At 40.3% G+C, this 24,889-nt stretch overlaps 1 protein-coding gene across 5 annotated transcripts in view; it reads right to left on the bottom strand.

Moving 5' to 3' along the window:
* The window catches only part of RAPGEF5 (Rap guanine nucleotide exchange factor 5), a 194,007-nt gene that overhangs the window by 46,995 nt on the left and 122,123 nt on the right, over nucleotides 1-24,889 (bottom strand). For all 5 annotated transcript variants that reach the window (XM_082047112.1, XM_082047108.1, XM_082047109.1 and 2 more), the window contains exons 12-21: nucleotides 22,192-22,270; nucleotides 19,959-20,103; nucleotides 19,105-19,202; nucleotides 18,301-18,331; nucleotides 17,288-17,366; nucleotides 14,143-14,292; nucleotides 9,240-9,337; nucleotides 7,362-7,484; nucleotides 5,968-6,146; nucleotides 2,596-2,686 (exon numbers count right to left, since the gene is read on the bottom strand). In XM_082047112.1, the coding sequence (XP_081903238.1) occupies nucleotides 2,596-2,686; nucleotides 5,968-6,146; nucleotides 7,362-7,484; nucleotides 9,240-9,337; nucleotides 14,143-14,292; nucleotides 17,288-17,366; nucleotides 18,301-18,331; nucleotides 19,105-19,202; nucleotides 19,959-20,103; nucleotides 22,192-22,270 (1,073 nt within the window). The remainder of the gene's footprint in view (nucleotides 1-2,595; nucleotides 2,687-5,967; nucleotides 6,147-7,361; nucleotides 7,485-9,239; nucleotides 9,338-14,142; nucleotides 14,293-17,287; nucleotides 17,367-18,300; nucleotides 18,332-19,104; nucleotides 19,203-19,958; nucleotides 20,104-22,191; nucleotides 22,271-24,889) is intronic.

Genomic DNA, 24,889 nt, shown 5'->3' with positions numbered 1-24,889 from the left:
TGCTGAGGCATTTTTTCCCATGAGACTTTTGTGGGTGAAGTGCCTGCTCTAAGCCCCAACAGGCCACTTTCTCAGAGACTTAACCTCTACTCCTCAGCTCTAGAAGCCCTAATTACAGCCCATGTTCGGGGAGATGCCAGAGAGACACCAGACCCTGCAGCCTCACCTCAAGGGCCTGCAACCCTCTTTTATGGAAACTGCTTCTTAGCAGCTGTTTTTATTTTCTTTCCTAGCTTCTGTGTCTGTTGCATTTACGTTAATATCACAGTCAAGTCAGAAGTAGTAATACAGGCTGAGAATTCAGACACTGTAATCACATCCAGGTTAAATCACTTGTTGTAATCAATCTTCCCCTAAAACACAAGTTCTAGAAATTAACAGGAGTACCACTGTGTGCTGTTTGATACACTGCCCCCAGGGCTGACCAGTGTTACTACTGGCACATGCTGGTGCCAAAGGACAAGAACTCTCCTTAAAAAACTATTACACTGTCTCTGGTATCTCATCCTACTCCCACAGGAGGCACACAAAACACCTTCTGAGAGAGCTCAGGCACAAACTACTGTCTTGCTCCACATAATATCACCTGCTCTGCTCCACAAGCATCTGCTTTTTGGATTCACCTCATTATACTCAAAGCAATCACTCTTCAGTTTGAATTTTGCTGCTGCATTCTTCAGACTTAAAGAATGGTGCATAGGCCTTAAAGCATGTCTACTTTTTCCAACCATACTAGTTAGTCTAGTAGAAGATACCGCCTCCTAGTACAGATCTTGCCTTGCCTTTGTCCTTAGACCCTGACAGCCACAATGACACTACCAAGAGAAAAGAGATTTAGAACAATTAAGATAAGTGGATGTGCTGTATGATTAAAATGCTAAAATAACTGAACATGGAATCACAATTGCAAATTTTTAATATCTTCAATGAGGGGAAGTTAGGCTCATTAAAATACTGCATGCTGTAAAAGTAAAAGAATATGCTTGGGAACATGCTACTTATTTAAGAATTCAAGTGCGGAGCCAATATAATTCAGTGTCTTAATTGTTGCTTAAATTTACATGGCTTCATCTACATGTGTAAGTAATTATAATTAATTTATAAACATTGCTCTACTTTCTAGAAGTCACATTACTAATGCAAATAACCTTATGCTTTTGAAATTTCCAGTGCACTTTTTCAAATAAATAAATAAAAGCATGTGACTTGATAAATGTTTTACGCACAGAAACGTGACATATTTACATTGATACATATGCAGATGCACTCCTTGTTCCAGCAAGCAATATATTCTGCTTCTCCTGAGAGAAGCCCACTAGCAGTGCATGAGCTCCAGAGGTCTCAGCACAGAGATGAGTTTGCATTGTTTCTGTGCAGGACAGATGTACAACACTGCCACCGGGTGCCTTTGATACAGTATTTAGTCCCTTGCAGTCTGCTACCAAAACCCAGAGAAATGGGAGGAAGGCAACCCAATAAGAGCAGGTGAAGGCAAATGTTCCCTAGTGGGCAAGGCATTTTAAAAGTAGCAGATACAAAGAGTTTTTGTATCATCATCCTCAGGTACATATTCTTTAAAATTTTTGCTTTACCTGTTATTTAGATAGCTCCTCTAAGCCCCTATGATCTCCTCCCCACAGAAGCAGTCACTGCCCTTGTTTCTCTGCGTACAAAAGCCATGGACATGGGCAGTGACGTTTCCATATGCGTGATTTCATCTAAGGGGAAGACTTTGCCCCGGACATTGTTAGGTAGTTTTGCAAATCTCCGATTTGGTTTCAGCTGTAAATGCTCAAAAGCACCTCCAAGGCAAGAGATCACAGCCATTCTCTGCCACTTTGTATTACAGGTGGACATTTTTTGAGTAGTGCCTGCTTCTGGTGTTAGGGGCATGAATTTTCACCACACTAGATGACTCCTTCCTCCATTTTTGGTTCATCAACAGATATATTAATAGTAAGTTTGCAGATACTACCATATGATAATTTACTTGGATAGAACAGATAATCCACAACACAGGTGCCAGTGGAACTCTCTCTAAACATCCCATGCTCTGTCTAGCAACCAGTAGCTCCTTTAGCAGATAATCTGTTCTCCAGTATGCTCCTTAATCATGGCCCATTTCCTAACATTTTTGTTCAGATTAGCAGCTGCAAAAAAGCTGATAAGGGACAATTAAAGAGGATTTATTTCTACTTTGGATTTTTTTTTTTAAATGAAATTATTCCATAATCAGGTTTTGCTTGTTTGGAGGTACCTTTGTAAGACTTTCTGTTCTGACATCTACTTAAAACGACAGGATAATTTATCCAACTCGGTTTTGTGGGTTTTTGTTTGGTTGGTTTTGTTTTGTTTTTATGGGGTAAGATCTCCTTACTTCTTATTTAAAAGCTGTAGAAGGACACATTTAGTTTTATTTGAACAGCTGTGTAGCTAAGGTTTCAGGTCACAGAGAAGTTTTTCTGACAACACTTGCTCCCTGTTTGATTTCAGCATGAAAAACCAATAATTAGAAAGAAAAGGTAATTCACTGGAATACAACCTTTGTGAGAAATGGTTTTGACAGGGGCTAAAAGTTACAAAGATGCATCTTACCTCCCAGGTCTGAGACAGGCGGCTGACAGATGCAGTGTTGAGACCCATAACAATAGCAAAGAATGAATTCAAATTTCTTTGGGCTTTACAGCTGTGGAATAAAAATATGAACACTGTATTCTGAATTTTTGTACTCAGAATCAGAGATAAATGGAATGCACAGGTATCCTAGGTTACTGAGTCCCATTTCAACCCTCAGCACTAACATACAATCATCTTGCACATAATGAACTCATTAAATGTCCTCTCATGACCACCTGCAGTCTAGGTGATGGTGTCTCTAAGAAGTTTTTTAGCAAATGTTCCACTGTCTCATCAACCCTGTTGTTGGCAGGTTATTTTTTTCCCTTGGCTGTCAAAAGCAATTTTGCCCTTTCAATGTTCAAGTTACTCTCAGCTGTCCTTTACCATACAGAATAATTCCTTGACCTCTATTCTATTGCATTATAAATATTTTCATTCCCTTTTTCATCTTTTCTGTAAATTGTACATCATTGGTTCCTTCAGTTTCTCTTTGTGGTCATGGCCTGCAATCTACTTTTCCACGTTGTTATTATCCTTCATTGAATTTTTTGTAATTTATTTTAACTTTTCTCTCATGCATTTCCTTCTTACCAAGGAGATATAGTGAGGGAAGGAGAAACATAATTACTGCTTTGGCTCTAAGTTCTTATACCTTTTTCCTATGCAAGTATGAAACAAATACCAAATTATTTATTTGGAACAGCATCACACTTTGTCCTTGCCTTTAATCTGTCATCTATTATCACCAAAGGACCTCTGTCACAGTACTGTTCTTTACAATCATGCATTTATTTCTTCGGCTCAGTATTAGCATTCCCTAGCTGAATTACTTTGCATCTATCTAAATTAAATCTTATCCTACTGTTGTTTGCACATGCCACCAGACTCCTCAGATCATTCCTTTTTCTTTCTATCCACCAATGCATTTGCAATCCCTCATCATTTTTATTGTATGAAAATCTGATTAATGTTCAATTTACATATCCCTATAAATCAGTTGCAGTAACCACTGGTTCCAAAACAGGTCCCTACATAATTTCCTTGATATCTCTGTTCTTTGACATTTTACTATATATGATCAGTCCCTCCTTATTTCTAGTCCATTAGGAAATCTGAAATCCTGAAATATCAAGTCATTTTCAAACAAAAATATTCACGTTTCTCTTGCAGATTCTTGAAGACCACTATAAACATATGTGTGCACTTGTGTGTGAGAGTGAGAATACACTTTTAAGATAATTTTAAGCAAAAATGAATCCACTGCCTTCTGTGGGACTTATCATCAGGGAAAAGCACGTGCCAAGGCTCTCGACTGGAAAAACACCAGCACTTGTTCCAGTTTTATAAGGCTTGCGCTCATCGTTGTCTATTATCTTAAGATGGTTTATTTCTCACTTCAGCTGTCTTAAAGTTAATCCTAAATTTGTTGTTTAGAGCCCTTTTATCATTAAAGTCAGGCAGCTCCCAAAGGTAATTCCTTCCAAAACAGGAAAGGTGTCCAGCACAGCTTGGATAAATTGTCTGTTGGACAGGCCCATTGCTCACAGAGAACCATAGAGCGAAGGTACATCTTTTCATCTTTTACAGTCAGCCACTTCTCAGGAGGCAAGAAGGTTGCTGCTGTAATCCATTTATTCTAACTCTACATTCACCTGTTTATATAACTCCTCAGGATGTCCATTTCTAACAATGTGCTAATTCATTTTCTCTATCAAATCGCTTGTATTCTATTTTAGATTAGGCCATCAACAGAAGCGCTAAGTACCCATGTTTCAAGAACTCTGTCTCTCCTTTATGTATTGCTGGACTGTGTCAAAGCCTTCCATCTTCTTCAGGTGTTCCTCAACAATGAAGCACACAACCACTGAGAATGAGATCTTAGTACTGGTGCTCTGCCAACAAGCTAAAGTCAGAATCTGGAAGCAGAGAATAGGGAGAAGCCAGAGCTGCTCACAGCTTCCCACCTCTGTGCCTTGGTCATAAACGAAATAGCAGGGCTGCTTGGCTTGTGCGTCATGATCAGAGTCCTGTGCTTAGCGCACCATCCCTCCACCCTAATCAACTCTTCCAGAACTGATGTGACGTCTTCTAGAGAGCTGCTTTTCTGATTAAAAAAAAAAAAGGTCTCAAGCAAACTACACACTCACTTTTTTGTGCATCCATTATTTCACAACCTACATTCTATGATGATAGATGGTTCTGCTATGCACTGGGAGAGCTTGTCTAGTGTTTACTGACAACGGTATTTAGTCTCCACAACTTTGGCTTTTCACTTAACGGAATTAATTCAAACAGAGCAACATTTTAGTCTGGTGACAAATATATCCCTATTCATGTGGGACAGACAGGAAACTTTTATTGGAACGCAAATTACTGCTACTGTGGTGCAAGTGAGAGACACAGAACCAACCGTTTTTGACGTAATTGGACCAAATTTTGGCTATTGATAAGGCAGAAAATGAACATATTACTGGATACCATACAACTTGCAAATGAAACCAAATCACATTTATGAGTTACACTAGATTAGATTAGAAGAATTCATTTCATGAAAGGCACTGCTTCAGCAGAGAATAGTCCTTTCTATGTAAGTGCCTTGTAAATTAAATCAACCCAGTCGATGAAGGAACAAATTATACATTTTCCATGAACATGCATATTCAAATATTGCGGAAGACCAACAACTGGTGAGAGAGGCGAGGGGAATGGTTGCTCATATTTAAATTGCTCCATTCCCTTGGTTACCAAAATAAGGGTGATTATAGAGAAAGGAACTCTCTGTATATAGCATACATTTTTACTCTGTTCCAAGGCATAGAATAAATACCAGTACTATTTAGTAACAGACCGTCAAATCTAATTAATGAAGAACACCTCCTCCAAAAAATCAAAGAGTACTCCAGAGAGGATAACATGGGGCAACAGCTTATTGCACCCAGTTTCCCCTCTGGAGGAAGGACTTGCAAGATTATAACAGAGTTTTTTGGTTTCTGTGTAGTCTTTGGTGAACAGCTGTGTTGCTGCTCAAATAGTTTTGTAATACAGTCCTCAGGTGATCACTGCTAAAAAAGGACATATCTCTGCACCATCAGGGATTTTGCAGTTGACACTGCAGATACACTGGCCGAGCTGCTGGGGAAGATTTAAGCAGCATATGCTCCACCACATCTGGTTTTGACCAGTGTTTGCTCTTGTTATTTATGGAGTGTTTTATCTAAGTATGCTTACTGCACTGTTAAAACAGGACAACAAATTGGTTTTGTTTCTTTGCTATTGCACCTACTTCTCCTTTCTCACCAAACACTGCATGTGAATTCAAAGATTTTTGTTGTAACTTCAGTAACTTACTGGGCAGCAATCTTGATGAACTTTTTGACTAGCTGTACACGTTTGCAGAGCTGGCTGCACAGAAGTATCTCAGTGGCAACCCAAAGCTGGACCTCATTACATCTTTGAAGCAGAAGACTGAGATTCTCGGTGTTTTCAGCACTGCCCTGTCTGCTGAACGTGAAGTATATCAGCTCTTGCTGGAAGACATTGACAACATTATTAGTGATATAAAAAACAATTTAAATGTAAATGAATTATAAATTATTTAGAAGTATGGTTTTGAAACAAGACCTGGTTACAGATGGTTATTTTTTAATTATCCATGAGCCAATCACAAATAATTCAGGGTCAGGTTTGGCTTAGCAAAGTCTAGAAGCTTATTAGGGTAGTCAGGTGGACTGGAAGTCCTGCAAGATGTGTTTATCTTGTGAGATTTCCTGCAGTTCCACTTCTGGCTACAGCCAGATATAGCACATAAGCAATCTGTGTCTTTCTGTATTTCATCACTTCTGTTCCAGTATGAAAAAGCTACTATTTCAGACCATTGTAGAATCAGAAAAATTTCCATTGAAACTTCTTTCTAAAAACAGACAAATTTTTAGGAACAGAAGTGAGTGTCAATTTCTGTGCAAAAAACCCCCAACTTGACCAGGTCTAGATGTAAAGTGTCTAACCTGAATAAAAGAACCTGAAACAAAAGATCAGGCAAAGCATCTGATGAGAAGCAAGGGAATTTCCCATTCACGTTCTCAGAAAGCCACCGTGCTTTTCAGCGAACATTATTTTCAAGTGACATTTTTTACTGTTAAGTATGTTTTTTGCTCAGTAGCTCACACTAGAACCTATTAAAGTCATTGAAACAAGCCAATGGGCACTGTAGTGGGCCATTATCCCATTTTAGAAAATCTGCCCAGTACTTTTTATCTCATTGAAGTCTAACAAGAACAGTAATGTGACCATCTAAATTGCTGAAATTGTGAATTCTTTTGTGGTTAAAGTGATATCAAGGACACCTATTCGTGGAGTCCTATATTTACTGGAACATTCTCAAGTGCAAAGGACAATTTGCATATATAACATATTCACACAGACAGTTTTCAGAGAATAATCATGCTCTTCTACCCTCTTGAGACAAATCTCAATAAAACCCACGAGGTATACAGGAAATATATGAGATGCCCCAGCACAGGGAAGTTGCAAACCTTTGATAATTTTTTTCAGTATCAAGGATTGTAACACATCATTTGGGCTTGATTCAATGCCACCGCTACTGAGAGCTGCCAAACCATACTGTCACGATAGTGAACTGAGAACCAGGGAATATTGATGCTCCAAAATGCAACATCAGGATATCATAAGAGCACAATGTTGCATGAAAGTAATACATGGAAAGTGGACGTGGTGCTTCTTACCTCATGGATTGCATTGAAGAGGCTCCAGTCAAAGTTTGTTAGCTCTAAGGCAAGATCCCAGGTGTTGATTCCCAAAATTCTCACGGACCTTTGCTGCAATTCCTCGTTTTCAGCAAATGGGTTCTAAATCAATAACGAAGAGTAAAAATTCCTAAGCAAATGCCAAAAGTTCTGCAATGAAACAGCTACTGGACCAAGGTACACACCGGAGCTGAGTAAGTAATCTTCTCTAAGTGCACTCTGAGGGTTTTTTCCCCCCACTAATCAAAACCAAGGAGTTACAGCCTATTGAATAAATAGCTTGAAAAAGGAAATGGGTCAATGGGATCAATGACTTCCTATTGCATTAGGCTTCTCCTTCTGTCTCTCTCTAAACCTTGAGTATAAAACAATGAACAAGCAGACAGCATAATGAAAATAAAATCCCTGAAGCCACTAGAAAATAAAATCTAAATTAAGACACCAGAAAATTTTTGTATTATACGATAAAGGAATAATTCTGCAAACACACTGGATTTAGAATAAATACACACAACTTTCCCATCAATCCATCTTTACAAATAACATAAATCCATCCATTTAATGATTAACTTACTCCAAATGTAATCACCAACAAACAGGAAAACACTATGGGTCCTGATTCATAAAAGTTATTTAGCATATTACTGTGGAGCACACTGGTACTGCTGGTATTAAGGGTCATTTGACATTTCCATTGTTAGCTTGGATTTTCAAAGGTTTGCATATCTCTTAGGTTCTTTTTACCTCATCAGGCTGAAACTTGGCACATGAACCATCTGCCAAGATGAAAGATTATTCTTATCAGTTAAGTCATTACTTTGGTGCTATATTTCTGACAGTTCCAGCAAGTTTTGCAATTTTTATTATGTAACTAATGAAACTAGATTGGCTGTCACCTGTCTGCACTGGAAACCTTCCCTTAATATTCACATTTTTAGAGGTGGCTAGAACATCAGAGATAATGGGGATGACAGATTACAATGATAGCGGCATGTCAGCTCTTTGGGACACATTGATCCAACAAAATGTAAATAGACATTTCTCATCCCCAGGATGAATGCACAGATCCTAGCGGTACTGACAACATGTAAAAGCCAGTTGCAATACTGTTCTGTGCTTTCCTGGAAACATCTGTGTAATTAGCAGAAAACTATTGAAAGAGTAATTCTGCAAGTGCCTGACTGTTCCTGTCTCTCTGAGGTTTTGGGAAATCACAGGGGGAGAGGGAGTTTGTAATCCCGGTTTCTGAGGACAGAGGGAATGAGAGAAACCTGCTGCCCTTAGACCGGCTCCCCTCCCCAGCGAGGGGATGGAAAGACAGACAGACAGAAGAGGAGATACCACCAGCCATATATACAAGCCACAGACTAACCATGCAGCTCCCACAACACTGGGGTCACACTGATGCTCAGTAGTTTTGGTAGAACCCATGAGACATCTATTTCTACATAATTCCACCATGTTTGTCTGTCACCTTGTATGACTATGTATCAGCCACTTTAAGTGCTACAGAAGCACAAGGGGAAAAAAAAAAGTTACACGGGACCTGATTAATCCTCATCCCATCCAGTCCTGTACAAGCACAAGTCAGCTTTTCCAAGCTTACGTAGATTGAAAGATTTAAGCTGTACAGAAGCTTTGGTCTGTTTGAAATTGATGAACAAATTCCATTACTATTCAGTCAAATAACTGCTGTTAATGCAAGATTTTTTCCTAGGTATAGAGCAGCTCAGTAAGCTTTACTAAGGAAGCAAAAAAATAAATTCAGTATTCAAAAAGCCCTCTAAGAGGAATATTAAGTTATTGATCTGGAGTCAAGCAAATAAAAAATGGGAAGTATAAAATACACATCCTTACCAGAGAATCAGTCAGATCTTTTCGGTAGACAAACATACGACTGGATGACTCGAAAGATTTTGAGATAGCCAGGTCATGTGGTTGTAGTTCATGTTTTTCTGTAAAAACAGAAAACAAAATACAGAAGCTTCAGAAAAGGAGTGAAAGTTGTATATAAATATGAGAAAAATATTTCAAATACATTTGTAAAGACATATCAATTTAGAATCTAAGTAAGCATCAAAGCTAGCCCCTATGTATATGCCAAGCATGGGATCATCATCTCACACTATTAAAGCACCATAAAGGTGAGATGTTTCATGCTGGACTAGTGAACAAAAACTTCCAGCATCTGCTTTCAACTTGGACTTCACAGGGATGGAACAGAAAGAAACCCTTGAGCCATCTAGTCTAACCTCCTATGCACTACAGAACATTTCATTTCAATCCAGTGTATCTACAGTAAATGTAGTGACTTTTGTTAAAGCAAAGTGCATCAGCCTCCAGAGACTGAGTTGTTGTGTGTCACAGGCAGACAAGAGAAGGGGTGGAGATATCATCAGTAGCCATGACCAGTCAACAGGAAAAGGGGTTTAAAGTATCCCAGCTCCATGAAATTGAGCCCATGGAGCACAGCTGAAGAGTCCTGAAGAGTACCATATTTACAGAAATTCCTCTAGACCTAAAGTAATTCATTTAGAAAACATTTGAGCAAAAGAGCAGGACACACCAAACTGGAAACAAAGATAATAGAACCTTTTTTTTTTTTTTCCACTCCAGAGAACTGGTTCAGCTCTGGGCAATCTTGCATGCATCAGGGAAAGGTGTGAGGAAAAATAAAGCAAAAACCTAGAACCTTTGGCCTTTTCAAGCAATTGCTGGGGGAAATGCCATGGGCAAGACTGCTTGAAGGAAAAGGGGCCCAAGATAGCTGGGTGGCATTCAGAGATTGCTTCTTCCACGCTCAGGATCAGAGCATCCCCACACGTAGGAAGTCAAGGAAGGGAGCCAGGAGGCCTAGGTGGTTGAATAGGGATCTGTTGGGTATGCTCAAGCAGAAGAGGAGAGTTTACAGGTCATGGAAGCAGGGGCTGGCCACTTGGGAGGAATATAAGACTGCTGTTAGAGGATGTAGGAAGGCAGCTAGGATAGCCAAGGCCTCCTTAGAATTACAGCTGGCGAGAGGGGTCAAGGACAGCAAAAAGAACTTTTTCAAATACATAGCAGATAAAACTAATACCAGAGGCAATGTAGGCCCACTGATGAATGGGGTGGGTGCCCTGGTGGCAGAAGATACAGAGAAGGCAGAATTACTGAATGCCTTCTTTGTCTCTGTCTACTCTGCCGGAGGCTGTCCTGGGGAGCCCCGTACCCCTGAGACCCCGGATGAAGCCAGGTCAATGGAGGAGTTTGCTTTAGTTGATGAGGACTGGGTTAGGGAGCAATTAAATAGTCTGGACATTCATAAATCCATGGGTCCAGATGGGATGCATCCGCGGGTGCTGAGGGAGCTGGCTGAAGTCATTGCTGGACCGCTCTCCATCATCTTTGCCAAGTCTTGGGAAACGGGAGAGGTGCCCGAGGATTGGAGGAAAGCAAATGTCACTCCAGTCTTCAAAAAGGGCAAGAAGGAGGACCCGGGTAATTATAGACCGGTCAGCCTCACCTCTGTCCCTGGGAAAGTAATGGAACAGCTTGTCCTTGGTGCCATCTCAAGGCATATCAAGGATAAGAGGGTTATTAGGGGCAGTCAGCATGGCTTTACCAAGGGTAGGTCATGCTTGACTAACCTCATAGCCTTTTATGAGAATGTAACAAGGTGGATGGATGATGGCAGAGCGGTGGATGTGGTCTACCTTGACTTCAGTAAAGCCTTTGACACAGTCTCCCACAGCATCCTCACAGCTAAGTTGAGGAGGTGTGGTCTAGACAATAGAGTAGTGAGATGGGTTGCAAACTGGCTTAGGGAGAGAAGCCAGAGAGTGGTAGTCAATGGTGCGGAGTCTAGTTGGAGGCCAGTATCTAGTGGAGTGCCTCAGGGGTCAGTGCTGGGGCCAATATTATTCAATATATTCATTAACGATTTGGACGAGGGAATTGAGTGTACTATCAGCAAGTTTGCTGATGACACCAAGCTGGGAGGAGTGGCTGACACGCCGGAGGGCTGTGCTGCCATCCAGCGGGACCTGGACAGGCTGGAGAGTTGGGCGGGGAATAATCTAATGAAATTTAACAAGGGCAAGTGTAGAGTCCTGCATCTGGGCAGGAACAACCCCAGGTTCCAGTATAGGTTGGGAGATTACATATTAGAGAGCAGTGTAGGGGAAAGGGACCTGGGGGTCCTGGTGGACAACAGGATGACCATGAGCCAGCACTGTGCCCTTGTGGCCAGGAAGGCCAATGGCATCCTGGGGTGTATTAGAAGGGGGGTGGTTAGTAGATCGAGAGAGGTCCTCCTTCCCCTCTACTCTGCCCTGGTGAGACCACACCTGGAATATTGTGTCCAGTTCTGGGCCCCTCAGTTCAAGAAGGACAGGGAACTGCTGGAGAGGGTCCAGCGTAGGGCAACCAAGATGATTAAGGGAGTGGAGCACCTCCCTTATGAAGAAAGGCTGAGGGAGCTGGGTCTCTTTAGTTTGGAGAAGAGGAGACTGAGGGGTGACCTTATTAATGTTTATAAATATATAAAGGGTGAGTGCCATGGGGATGGAGCCAGGCTCTTCTCGGTGGCAAACAATGATAGGACAAGGGGTAATGGGATCAAGCTGGAACACAAGAGGTTCCACTTAAATTTGAGAAGAAACTTCTTCTCAGTGAGGGTGACAGAGCACTGGAACAGGCTGCCCAGGGAAGTGGTGGAGTCTCCTTCTCTGGAGACATTCAAAACCCGCCTGGACATGTTCCTGTGCGACCTCACCTAGGTGTTCCTGCTCCAGCAGGGGGATTGGACTAGATGATCTTTTGAGGTCCCTTCCAATCCCAAACATACTGTGATACTGTGTGATACTGTGATAACATAGCTAAAAAAATTGTCCTGGGAAAACTGTATCCTGACTCAAAGTAATCTTCTAGAGACCTGGCACACGAGACTTGATTACAGTGACTGTATTAACATAGACCCAAAAGCACCATAAGCATGTTCACAGCTACCTTGGACTTTTCATTACCCATGAGGGAGGAGTAGGACCAGGTGGAGTCTGACAACCAAGCATAGTCTCAAACTGTCTCTTTTCCCTTTTATCTATGCTCATATTGACACCAGCTACATTTAAGTTGAGCTACCAGTGTGTTTTTTCAAGGAATTTTTAACTGAAAAGAGCTTGCTTGTTCATTTCAGGAGTACACTAAAAACACATTCTCCAGTGCTCACAGTGCTGCCCTCCAAGTGGATGGCAGAGGACAGTTCTGAGTCATGAAAACAGGAAAAAAAAATTGCTCACAGCACAAGTAACCATGGATAAGAACAAGGATACTGAAATTGTGGTAACTCAAATTAATTCAGGCAACGTGAATAAATAATATTTTGGGGGTTACAATGGCCATGTACAAATTACAGTCCTGTTGCACCTGAATTTTAATTATTGTTTCTTATTGAACAGCCAAGTGGCAAACACTTCTATTCTGTGGCTTTCTCAAGAACCAATGCGGTCTAGAGATAATACTGTGTTTCATTATTTATGAATTGTTGGTTTTCCTTAGTAAGTAGGCAATTAGCACCAGAGTTATTGCTATCAGAGAAAAACTTGCCCTGCTCTTGAACAGAAGCACAAGACCTGAAAAAACAACAGCAGCACAGTGATTTTGCAGTGCTGCAAAATGCACTGGAGGCAAGTTTGGGCACACACGGGTAAAATGAGCATGCCTGTAAAAGATGTAACCCGTTCGGCCAGGGTGCCTATGTGCAATGCACCTGTGTGGCCACTCCAAGCCCAGGCTCTCAACAGCTGGGACAGGGCACTGTCTCCCTGCCACCCACACCGGTGCCCTGCAAAAAAATGGTTATTTAACTGAGCTCGGTGTGGGAGAGAAAAATGTGACCTTCGATTTCTGAATCAAATAAATAAAATGAACAAGCCAGCTTTTGTCTGTATTTCATTTAATTAGACTGACAAAGTAGTAAGAATGAGTGCCATATCTGTAAGGGTGAAGTCTTTGTCTCAGGTGATCCACATCAACTCATGTTATCAGAGAATTTAACCAAGATATTCTAACTCTTAGACCTTTTTTGTAGATCCAGCTTGGAGTTTCTAGGCACCTAGTTAAATTGCCTCCTTTATATTCCCTAAGAGCCAAAATGCACCACAATGAGTAAAACAATCTGGCTGAACACCTTAGGGGTTTAGCCAGTCCATAGTATCAGTCCATGGTCGATCTGGTCTTCCTTGACACACACAAGAAGCCTTTCTGTTCAATGAGAAACACCGAAATAATACGCAAATAAAAACTGCTTACAAAATATCACTTATATTTCTCTCAGTATCTCAACTGTGCAAATACATGTCTTCCTCCTTTTTGCTGGAGAATATTCATTACCCATGCTGGAAAGGAGGAAACAGCCACGCATACAGTATTTGTTATCTCCTTTTATATTTTTAAAGCAAACCATGCCTCATTGCCTTCCAAATTAATTTAAATGCAAAAGTAGGAGATTTATCTCTGAGGAAAAAATAAAATCTTGCAATACTGCTGGAGACTGAGAGTCCTTTGCACTTCTTTCCCAGTGAGGAGATGCCACATCTGATGGTACCCAAGAATGAGCTGTTGCCATGGAAACAACTCTCTGAGAAGCAGCTCCTCATTGTTTCCATAGTCATCCAGCTGTGGGCCCGCACAGGAACAGCTGTATCCTTGCAACAGAAAATGTCAGCCCTCCCTTATGTGATGCACTAAAAGCCAAGTAATCAGATGAAGGGAAGTTATTTACCGCCAGCGAATGTGACTGTCACCAGTGCCAACTCCTCCTCTGGGTACTGGATCTTTTCTGCTACAATCTTCAGTATCTCCTGAGCTGAAGTGGATACTTGAGCTTTCACACTGACATAGGAGTGCTCTGTTATATACACACGGCAGAAAACTGCACAAAGGAAAAAAAAACACACTCAGCAATAGGCAGAGAGACCTGAACAGAACAGGGGAGAATCTAACAGACCCCATCATGGCAATACCTCGGCTGCTGCAGCTGCTGCACCCTGACCTACAGGGACATGAAACTAAGTGTAAACATCACCATTTTCTCCCTTCTCACCTCTTCTCCCTGGGAAATGAGAGGGCCAAGCAAATGGAAACAGAGACCTTCATGGCTGCATTTCAGCAATACCTATTTAAGACTTCCCACAGTGAAGATCTGCCACAGACAACCTCCTCTGCTGCCTATCTGCTTTACAAATTTAGCTCTTGCCATTTTTTCTCCCTTCGTTTTACATTCAGATAAATCACTGTCCTTTCAGTATATTTCATATCTGCTGCAGAAATTATTTTGGACCTCCGCTTCCACCTGGAACAGGAGGAGGCTTCATAAGAACAGCACTCCCTCTACCTTATCTGTCTAGACATCTATTGCATTGCCAGGGTATTTTGGCACTACCAGAGGCTGCCCAAACAGCAATGCAATTATTTCTGACATCTCTTTCCCTGAATCACTTGCAGCACACATAAAAGAGACTGGTTTGGAGAAATTCCCTGGGTTCATAACTTCCACTGAAGTCCATGAGTTGGTTCAGCTCTGGGAGGGAGATTCCCAGCAGTAATGCTGCGGTCAGCTCAGGTAAAACTTTGGTTCTGCCAGAAAAAGATTTACGTTTCGCTCCCTCTGCTTGCTAGAATTTTAGGTTTACATCTTTTGCCAACTTGGCCGTAGCCAGTTCTTTGAAATACAGCTGCCATACTTAAAAGGGAAGAAACAGAGCTGCAGATTTGCAGAAGTATTTCAAAAATTACTACATCTGCTAATAAGAATCACCACAACTCTTGGTTTCATCCTCACCTCAGTGCTTAATTAAACTTCCCATTTCTTTCTACTCTAGCACTTGTTATTGCAGATGGGCTGCTACCATGTCAGTATAAGACAAAACTTTTCTTCTCCAGAAATGCTGGGTTTTTCTAATTATTTTTATTGACAGCTGTATGTAGCAATAGCTCTTTGCTTGTTCTAAAAACCTTCATGGCTTCAGGGCACTTTCATCAAATGAGATCATGCCAGAAGCGGTTAAGAACTCTGTCCTCAGGAATATCTTTTGTGTATGTGTGTGGTAGTAAAGAAAAAATGAAGATGAGAACGAAGGAGGAACTTAACATTTAACCTTGGGGAAGAAATGTAATTTGGTTTTATAATTTTTTCTTAACCTGCCTCTGCTGACAGACAGTAAATCAAATGCTGATCCTATGGCAGAATTTCTTTTCAGACTGAATATAACTCATGAAAAGATAAAGACATCAAATTGCATTCTAAACTACTAGGTAGGAAAATAAATTTAAGAAAATCTGACAGAAATATTTGGCCTCCATAAGCAGCATGCTATGCAACTTGTCTACAGTGGTTTGAAATCTCCCCCTCTCTGTTATTTGGGAGGGGAAGATGACACTGATATGTTAATTTATAACTGGGCTACTAACATATCTTTTAACATTGAACTAAACCAACCCACAGGTCAGGTCCTCAAGCACAACCACCATACTGGTCACACTGATTCTCCCAAAGCCTGCTCCTGCTCCCCCATGCACCTTTCAAATGTCCTATCTCTAATGTCTATTGCTATGGACCATGTCATCTCTTCCAGGAGCCTCAGCTACTTCCCTGTGAGGTGCAGGAGGGAATGCCAGTAGGAGGAAGCATCCATAGGCTGTAGGTCAGCCTGGTCTGGTCAAGTGACATGGTGTGCCTTCTATAGACCCATCCTCCACAAGCACCACCAGTCAGCAGCACTCCAACACACTTAGATGTCCAATCTCAGCACCTGTCTATCCTCCCCACAACTCCACCTTTCCTATTTCATTCCATCAATCCCATTGTATTCCACAGCTCACACTCTCAACGAGTGAGATAAAAGCAATTTAACCCAGTCATGGCTGGCCTTGCTGGGTCCTGCCCTTTCTGTCCCCACAGCTATGCAGTCTGTTCCCTCTCTGGTGCCAGCAAACTTCCCTCCCCATTCACCCATGAGCTGTTTCTGACTTCTTAGTGAAGAAGAAGGAGTGTGGGGGTTCTCATCCAGAAATGATATTTATAGAAGCAGCCTTAATAACATAAATCTCAAACAAATTCATATTTGAAGCACGGAAAGAGGATATCTATCAGCAGCATGTATTGTGCAGAAAGACTTGGCACTGAAGGAGCTCCATTTTTATTCTGTCACAAATGAGCACTAAAAATATCCTGACTCCAAGTGAACTTCCGGAGATTTGTTCCCAGTGAGAAATGAAGACATATCGTCCAAGGGCGAGACTTCCAGGTAGGAGGTCCTTCTGCCTGTTCTCTGCTTGTGTACACAGTGTTATCCTCCTCTCTGCCTCCTTTCCCATACCAGCATTACGGAAGGGTGACAGCCTCACTTGTGTTATTGCAGAAGTAGCAAGGAAGGGAGATTGCATTTTGAAATGGTTGACATCAAAGTGAAGAGACACCTTGCACTCCACATGAAGACATTCTCCAGGAGAGAAGGAACTAAGGCAAACTCCCAGAGTTAGCAGACCCTGGCCCGTTTCATGTGTCAGACTTAGTCATTCACTTTTTGCAACCAAGATCTAGGTCAAGAGATCGAGCAGGAAATAGAGCAGGAGTAACGCCTGGCGAGGCTGCTAGCACTCCTGGAGGCACACAGCTCTGCTACGGGGCTGCTGGAGGAACCCAATGGGGCCAAAAAGCCCTTGAGATGCCATGTCACTCTTGAACCCCTGCAGAGTAGGAGGTGGAAAGGTAACCTTACACAAGTCAAATCTCTCCTTTTTTATGGCCCTAAGGTCCTGTTCAGAAGCTATACGTCAGTTAAAAAAAAAATTACATTATGAGCAGCCTTTGAGTAACAATTTTGCAGTTTTGAAGTTTTTTTCTGCACTCTTTTAAATATACTTACTTTCTTCTGTTTCATTCATGGTTCCTCTGTGCTGCAGCCAGTTCTCCTTTACACTGAACTGGTGGAAAAATGTTTTATTCTGTGAGGTAGTGTGAGAGAGAGAAGAGAAAAAAAAAGAGACAGCAGTGACTCTCTGCATCCTTGCCCTTTACAAAGCAGTAATTCACACAACACAGCATTCAGCCCATACATCTGGCCAAAAAGGTTTCAGTTCTTAGGAAATCCACCCACCCTTTCTTGGATCAGTGCCTTACTAAATAATGACCTGGGTGGGGATTTTGGAGGAAGCAGGACATGCCTAGGCTGAGCAGCCTAAGTGATTCAAGGTTCTCTGTAGCCATGTGCAAGTCCATATCCTATACATTTATTCTTACATACGTCTCCTATGTACCAATCAGCCTATTTAGCAATTTCAGTACAATCTCATGTTCTGCCTTCCACATTTCTGCAGTAATATTTTAAGCTTATTACACACTTCAGCTTCATCCCAGTAAATTTGAAGAGCACAGCAATTCACCTCTGTGCAGTCTGTACGCCAACTTTCTCTGGCTGCATCTTCTCCGTCTGGTTAAATAGACAGATTCATGTTTCTCTCTTTCTTTCTTTCTCTGTCCCTGTCACAACATATTCCCCCTTTGCTGTGTCTGTTTGACATCTGTAGTCCATGCCTGTGCTCAGCCTGGTTTGCCCAGGTTGCTACATCTCTCCAGCCCAGTGGGGACATGCTCCCAGGGCTCTCCTGAATTCTGACATCTCAGAGCGTCTTGTTAAGATGCTAATACTGTCACAGCCACTGCAGGTTAGCTCATGCAGCTGATCTGCAGGCTGCGCTGGCAGGAAAAAAAATCCTTAAGCAACGTTGCAAGCCTAACCTCACTGATGTATCCTGTCATGTGTTTGGCCACCAGTCACTTTCAATTGACAAGTCAAGAAAAAAAGAGTAAAGTGTGGAGGGGGGAAGAAAGTGAGATGATGAGTTAGCTAGCAACCTGCAACAATCAGGCTTGCCTTACCTTTCGGTGAGGTGAATACTCATCTACAGTGCTGAAACAAAAAGGAAAATCCAAATTATTATTTCAAGCCAAAGATTAGGAAGTTTTAGCTGCTATAAAGTTTACAACATCAGAAAGTTTTTAACATTAAATGGTCACCATAGAAGGGCTGTAGAGCTCCTCCAGGGAAAGCTAAGAGTGCCTGGCTCAGACAGAAGATGATTCTGTCACACCCACAATTGATGTAATGAAAAGAAATGCTGCCAACCCACAAGCTGCTGGAGAACATGGACACAGCTCCAGCCCCCAGGGTAAGCAGTCAGGGTGACCCTTGGGGACACAGATCCTTCCACTTCCCCAACAGCCAAACCAAAGAAACAAACTCCACTTGTTGAAAAAACATGCCAAGGAAATATCTTTTACAAATACCATAATTATTATTAAAATAACACGGAGGTGATTATTGCAAAGGAGACCTGCTTCTCAGTACTGCAGGTTGCCGAGAGAGAATGATGAATGTGTCATCTGAGATCACAGACTGAAGCTTCTGAGGGAAATTTTGTTGGCTTTTCCACAAAGTATCACTCTACTCACAAGTCATACCAATCAAAATTGATGGGAGTGACTGCTGAACCACACACATCATCCAACAAACATGAGTGAAGACTGAATAATCTAGTTTTATTTTAAAGAAGAGATAATTTGTAAAAATGAATATAGTACTTGTATCACTCATCACTTTACTGAATTACAGCAAGATGACAAGAAAAATAAATTACACCCTAAACAGAAGGAGAATTGATGACAAATACAATCAATACTTACTGACGACGATGCATCCCAAGTATCTTCTGAAATTCTTTCAATTCCTTCTCAAGAATGGGAAATTCGTATACATCATCTAACACATTTCTGTATATCGTCTACAAAATAAAACAGTATCTGCAAACATTTGATAACTCAAACTTAAACCTACAGCATCATGTCAGGCACTAGGATACTAAAGTAAATTTCATCATTATATTTATGCAACACCCATAAGGAGAGTGCTCCTGTTTAAATGTCCAGACTGGTCAATATTCAGGTTGTCTTTGCCGAAACAAGGGAATTACAAAAAGCTTTTGGAACTCATTCAGAAAAATCAGAAGATCCTTGCTAATACGTAAGGACATAATTTTATTTATTAAAAACACGTTAAAGCTGTGCTGCTCTCCACATGCACCTGACGAACACTGTGGATAGCATTTCACTCCTCAGTCAAAGTAGCATCTCTTACAAGGATCTCAAAAGTCTCTTTTCATCCATGATCCTCTGGATACCAACTATAGTCCCTGTTCTGGCAGACATGACCAGTGTGTCCAAGGAACCTTCCCATCTTAGTAGTTCTATTTCTCACCTTCCTAACTTTTCCCATCTTCTAGAGAGCATGGAGTTCTCTAAGTTCCATGTCTGAAAGTAACGTTTTTGACATTGAATGTACTGACATTAGAGGTTTTCTGTTCAAACTGACTATCTCTAAGGCATTCAAGGAAGACACATGTAAATCATTTTATATTATAGATTTCACAGAGAAAATTTAAGTGTGAAAAATTATGCTTTATAGATTTTGCAGTTGGGGCCTTTTAGACACAGTATGATAATGAAACAGTGGTGAAATGCATAAGAAAGTATTTCAATACCTTTAAAAATTGTTTTAAATGCTCATCTTCATGTAACCAGTCTTTGTAGAGAGAAGTCCACTGAGACACCAAATGCAAGACTTTTCGTTTCCTACAAGATACATCAGAGTCGTCTTCTTTCCCTTGGTGATTCTTAGCGCAATAGGTACGGGAGGTTAAGGAACAAATACTGTGGTTTCACTGAAACTTCAAAATTAAGTGATGGAAAAGACTTTGCAACCATTTTGTTGGCTAATGAAAGATTTTTTTAATACATTGCTCAGTTTTAAATGTTTTATCCCTTGTGCAGCTTTAGGAGTTTCATCATCTTTTTTGGAATGAAATGCTCAGTAATAGAAATGTCGGTTCATCCTCTGTACCAACAGGATTTTTTTCCTTTATAGATTAGAGAGGCAAGTCTGTAAAAGCAAAATCAATTCAAAAGGAATTATACAATGTTGAGTCATATCTTTTCAGCAGAACTGGGAATGAACCTTTGTCCTGCACACAGATGCCAACATGAGTGTCTGTGGGAAGGAGGACAATGCATCATTAACAACAACAAAAAACCCAGGCAGAGGAAGGCAGTTTCTTTTTTCTTGCACAAATTACACTATCTGCAGAAATAACACTATTAAAATAAAAAAAGAAGGTGAAAGAATCTATTTCCACCATTGTTGTCTTTTCACAAATCAGAAACGCCAAATGACAGAAGATACCCACTCTGTACATTGTTCCTGTCCCTTCACTATTTTTTCTTTTGTAAGGTGAAAAGATGATGTTTTCAACAAAAAAGGTAAAGAGGAAAAAAAAAAAAATAAAAAAAAAAAGAAAAGCAAGTTCATGTTACAGTACAAGTTCAATCAAACAATACTCCATAGCTTATGGAAGTAATTGGAAATACAAGAAAACCTTTCTTTTATTTCAGAAGGAGTTAGACTTCTATAATGTATCACACAACAAAAAGAAGCAGAGATTGTAAAATACTTGTTCTTCATTTTTGACATATTCTGAAATGTATTACACAGATATATGTATTCTAAGAATTAACATACAGGTCTGGATAGGTTTTAACCCCATTTCAAATGTTATTTGGTAAAAGTAATAAAGATTTGTATAGCTTTAGACAAAACCAGAAGAGATGAGATTGCACTGCTGCAATGAGTTAGGCATCTGTTTCAATACACCTTTCAAGCATTCTCATGAAGTATGCACATACACATATGCATATGTTTTGGATACAGGCTTATTCAGAAGTAGCTTTACCTTTGCACATTCAATCTCAGAGTAGGAATTTTCTGTTTATTGATTCCCCAACTATGCAAATTATAAATGTTTTAATAGGTGAATATATATGTGTATATATATCTACTTATATATATAGGCACATGCCAGTTAGGAATCTCTCACATCCGGGTTTTAGTTTAATGCTTCCAGGTTTAATCTTTTCCGCCACAACCTATTTGAATTAAGAAAACAATATAAACTGAACTTTGGGAAGCTACAGATTTGAATCGAATTCCAGGTACCACAAAATCTTGTAAAATTGGACTGGAGAAGAAGAGACCTTAGAAGATCAGCTAAACTAATCCATCCAAGTCAACCCTACAAGAGGCTCAAGTATACCCTATGTTATCCTTGGAATATATTTTCTAGTTTCTTCTTAATTTTCTCCAGTATCAGAGATTCTACTGTCTCACGCATTTTCCACTCCCATGTTTATTTTCTTAATGGGAAAAAAAAATCCTAGTATCTAACATTAATCTGTCTTAGAACAATTTAATCTCACTGCCTCTTGTCCCATTGGGCGTGGATATGGGCACAGATTCTTCCTTTCCCCTTCAGGTACCTGAAAGACTGTTCCATTTATAGTTTCCCTTTTTTCAGTAGAACAATCCCAATTGTTTCAATTTTTTTTTTTTTGTGATTTTTTTTGTTTGTTTGTTTGGTTTTTTTTTTTTTGGAGAATATGGATAATTCCAATTGCTCTCTTCCCAAGTTTCTCCTATTTGTTGAGGCATTTCTTGAGGTGTGATGCCAAAATCTCAGGTGCAGTCCACCTTCTACGCATGTCATAGTAATGCAACCTCAAAATAATCATGGAGAGTTGTATTTCAATAATATCAATAATGCAAAAAGCAAAACTAATTATCCTGGGTGTGCAATTTACAACATTTGATATAAGGCTTGACAATACATAAACTTAGGTGTAACTGTGTGACCCCTGTTAGTACAACACTCAACAAAAGGATATTGTCTCAGAAGAGCCTGGCACAAGTCATCAGTCGTCATGAAGACTGTGTACGTGAGAAGGAAGTCATCCAGGAGAGTTTCTGCAGAGGAAGGCAAAAAAGCCCAAGGTAGAACATATTACTGAGGAGGAAAAGAGTATATACTCCATTTATTGTGCATGGCAGGAATAGGATTCCCCTCCCCATTCCAAGTCCAAAACACAAAGAATGCATCAAAATTTAAGTTTCAAACAGTTCCCAACATGTTGCCACTGCAAAGATCAGATTCTTATTTAACAAGTACATTCTCAGCTCTCAAAGAACCAACAAGCAGGAATTATGCACAAAATAAGCCACAGTTCAGGAATCAATAAGAAAGAGACCTTATCATGAGCACCACCATTCTGGTTGGCTCTGCTGCATGCAAAGCAACCTCTCCACCACCTAAGTTATTCTGGAAATGCAGAAGAAAAGCTTTTCATAACAGGAGAGAGAAATGTGTGATTGCCAGGTACTGTAGTTAATGTTTATGCACAGTAGTTGAGATGCATGAAATACATATATTCAAATCTTTAGATAGTCTTGTGGGCATCACTGTAAGTGCTAAGAAGTTTTCTCTAAGGTTTCTTTAATTACATTATGGAAGGTGTTCTCCTCAATCTCGTTTCTATCGGTGTTCAAAGACAGACTGAAAGTACTTTCTGACAGACCATATCTACCCACTGCAATTGTGGCACCTCAGGTTGTCAGGATGAACAGAACTGCTAGTGTGGATCTCAGTGAAACTTTCTCATCCCTATTCCCATGCCACACTAGTTTCAGTTTTTTTCCAAACCTTTACAGCACACAGGAGGGAGGATGAAAGGATTGTGTCTGCTCTAGAATGAGAGGGCTCAGGGGTAACCTTGTGGTGATCTTTGACAACCCAACAGCAGAGTAAAGATAAGACCCAGCCAGACTTTTCCTGAAGGTGTGCAGCAAAATGATAAGGGACAAACATCAGAGATCACAACAAGGGAAAACTTGTCTAGATACAAGGGATTTTTTTTTTCTCCTTGAGGATGCTCAACCACTAGGACAGGTTGCCTAGACAGACTTCAGAATCTCCAACATCAGGTACATTCAGCGCTTGCCTGGACAAAGCACTGGGCATCCTGGTCTTACTGGAATTGCTTTGAGAAGAGGTTGGACCAGATGCCTTCAGAGATCATTTCCAATTGAAATTATTCTACAATTCTTTACAAATTTGCTTCCAATTTTAGTAAATTACTCATGTATGATGTGTGATCTAGGAATTAATTTGGTTTTGGTTCACAAACAACAAAATCTTCAGTTTTCTGCAGACATGAGAATTACATTGGTCAACACAAAAATAAAAATGTTTGTATTTGGCTTTTTGTATTTTTTCTTCCCAAAATGGTAAGATTTTTCTCAAGTTTTGAGGAGTTTGTGTTCACCACATTTCTTTGAATTCCAGTAAATACACTGTGTTTTCTTTAAGAAGAAAACAGGTCTGTACACCTGCTTTATGAGATAAGAACAGGAACATGGAGTGGCTGAACAGTAACAGAAGTAATTCCGGTTATATTGCATAGCAAAAGATATTTCACCAGTGTAACTAGTTGTTACTAGCTAGCACCAGTTCTCCAGTTGTGATTTAAGTGGTGGATTTACAACTATAAAGATTAAGGGTTGAAACATACTTCATATGAAAAAGATAAGGGTGAGTCCTTTTTTCCTGATTCTGATTTTCTCACTATTTGTTTGTGATCTGCTACAGCCCAAGCTCCTGCCTGTGTATGTTGTGCAGCTGAGAGCATCCCAGCAGCTTTTCACACCAAGGCTGCAATTTCACCATAATTTAGAACAATTTCTGTTACAGCTGCCTTGGACCTCCTTGTCAGGAAATTATTGACCCCAAAGCTGTGGTGCAGGATAGCAATAAGAATTAATCCATATATGATTGAAAGCCAAATACCATGTGGATAGCACATGGATGGATAGCTAATGACACCTCACCCTGTGAGCATGGGATTCAAAATACCTCCATTGTCTTAAAAAAAAAAAAAAAAAAACAACTAGCTAGATCAATGCATTTAGCACAGCTGGTCTAGAAAGAATCCTGATCTGAAGACAAATAGCAAAACCCCTTGCATTCAGAAACTAAACAATTAAATTCTTTATATTTCACCAACTTTGTTAAACATGATGGAAAGTATTATCCCCGTATAAAAAGAATATTTTGTCTCAGTCAATGAAAAGACATTGTGAACAGCTTGTCCTCTATCTGAAAGGTCACCTATTCATTCTGTTGCACATCTTTTGGGTGATACAATGCAGCTATTAAAGTTGGAGGTTTCACAAACATTTATTTGGAAACTGCTGTTCTTGGAGTCAACAACCACATTTTAGTTCTTGACCAAACTATGTGACTGTGCAGTGATCCTCATGCAGTCAAAGATAAATTGACAACCAATTATTTCCACAACTTTCTACTTTGTATAGGTGATATCTAAGTTTCAAGAATATATAGCTCTGTGTACTAGCTGAAGCAAAACGGGAATGCTTATCAATGAACCTCTGCAGTTGTTTAAAATAGTGTAACTTTATCATACTAATTGCTGTTGAAATGCCAATTAAAAAGTTTATTTTTAATACCTGATCATCTGTTTTCCAGATGTCTACCTTCAATTCTTTCAGCATCCCAATGTGTTGGAGTGA

This window comes from Streptopelia decaocto (assembly GCF_964273445.1).
Source record: "Streptopelia decaocto genome assembly, chromosome: 2".
Classification (NCBI taxonomy): Eukaryota; Metazoa; Chordata; class Aves; order Columbiformes; family Columbidae; genus Streptopelia; species Streptopelia decaocto.
Note: the sequence above shows the minus strand (reverse complement) of the source record. Positions and strands in the feature narration are given on the sequence as shown.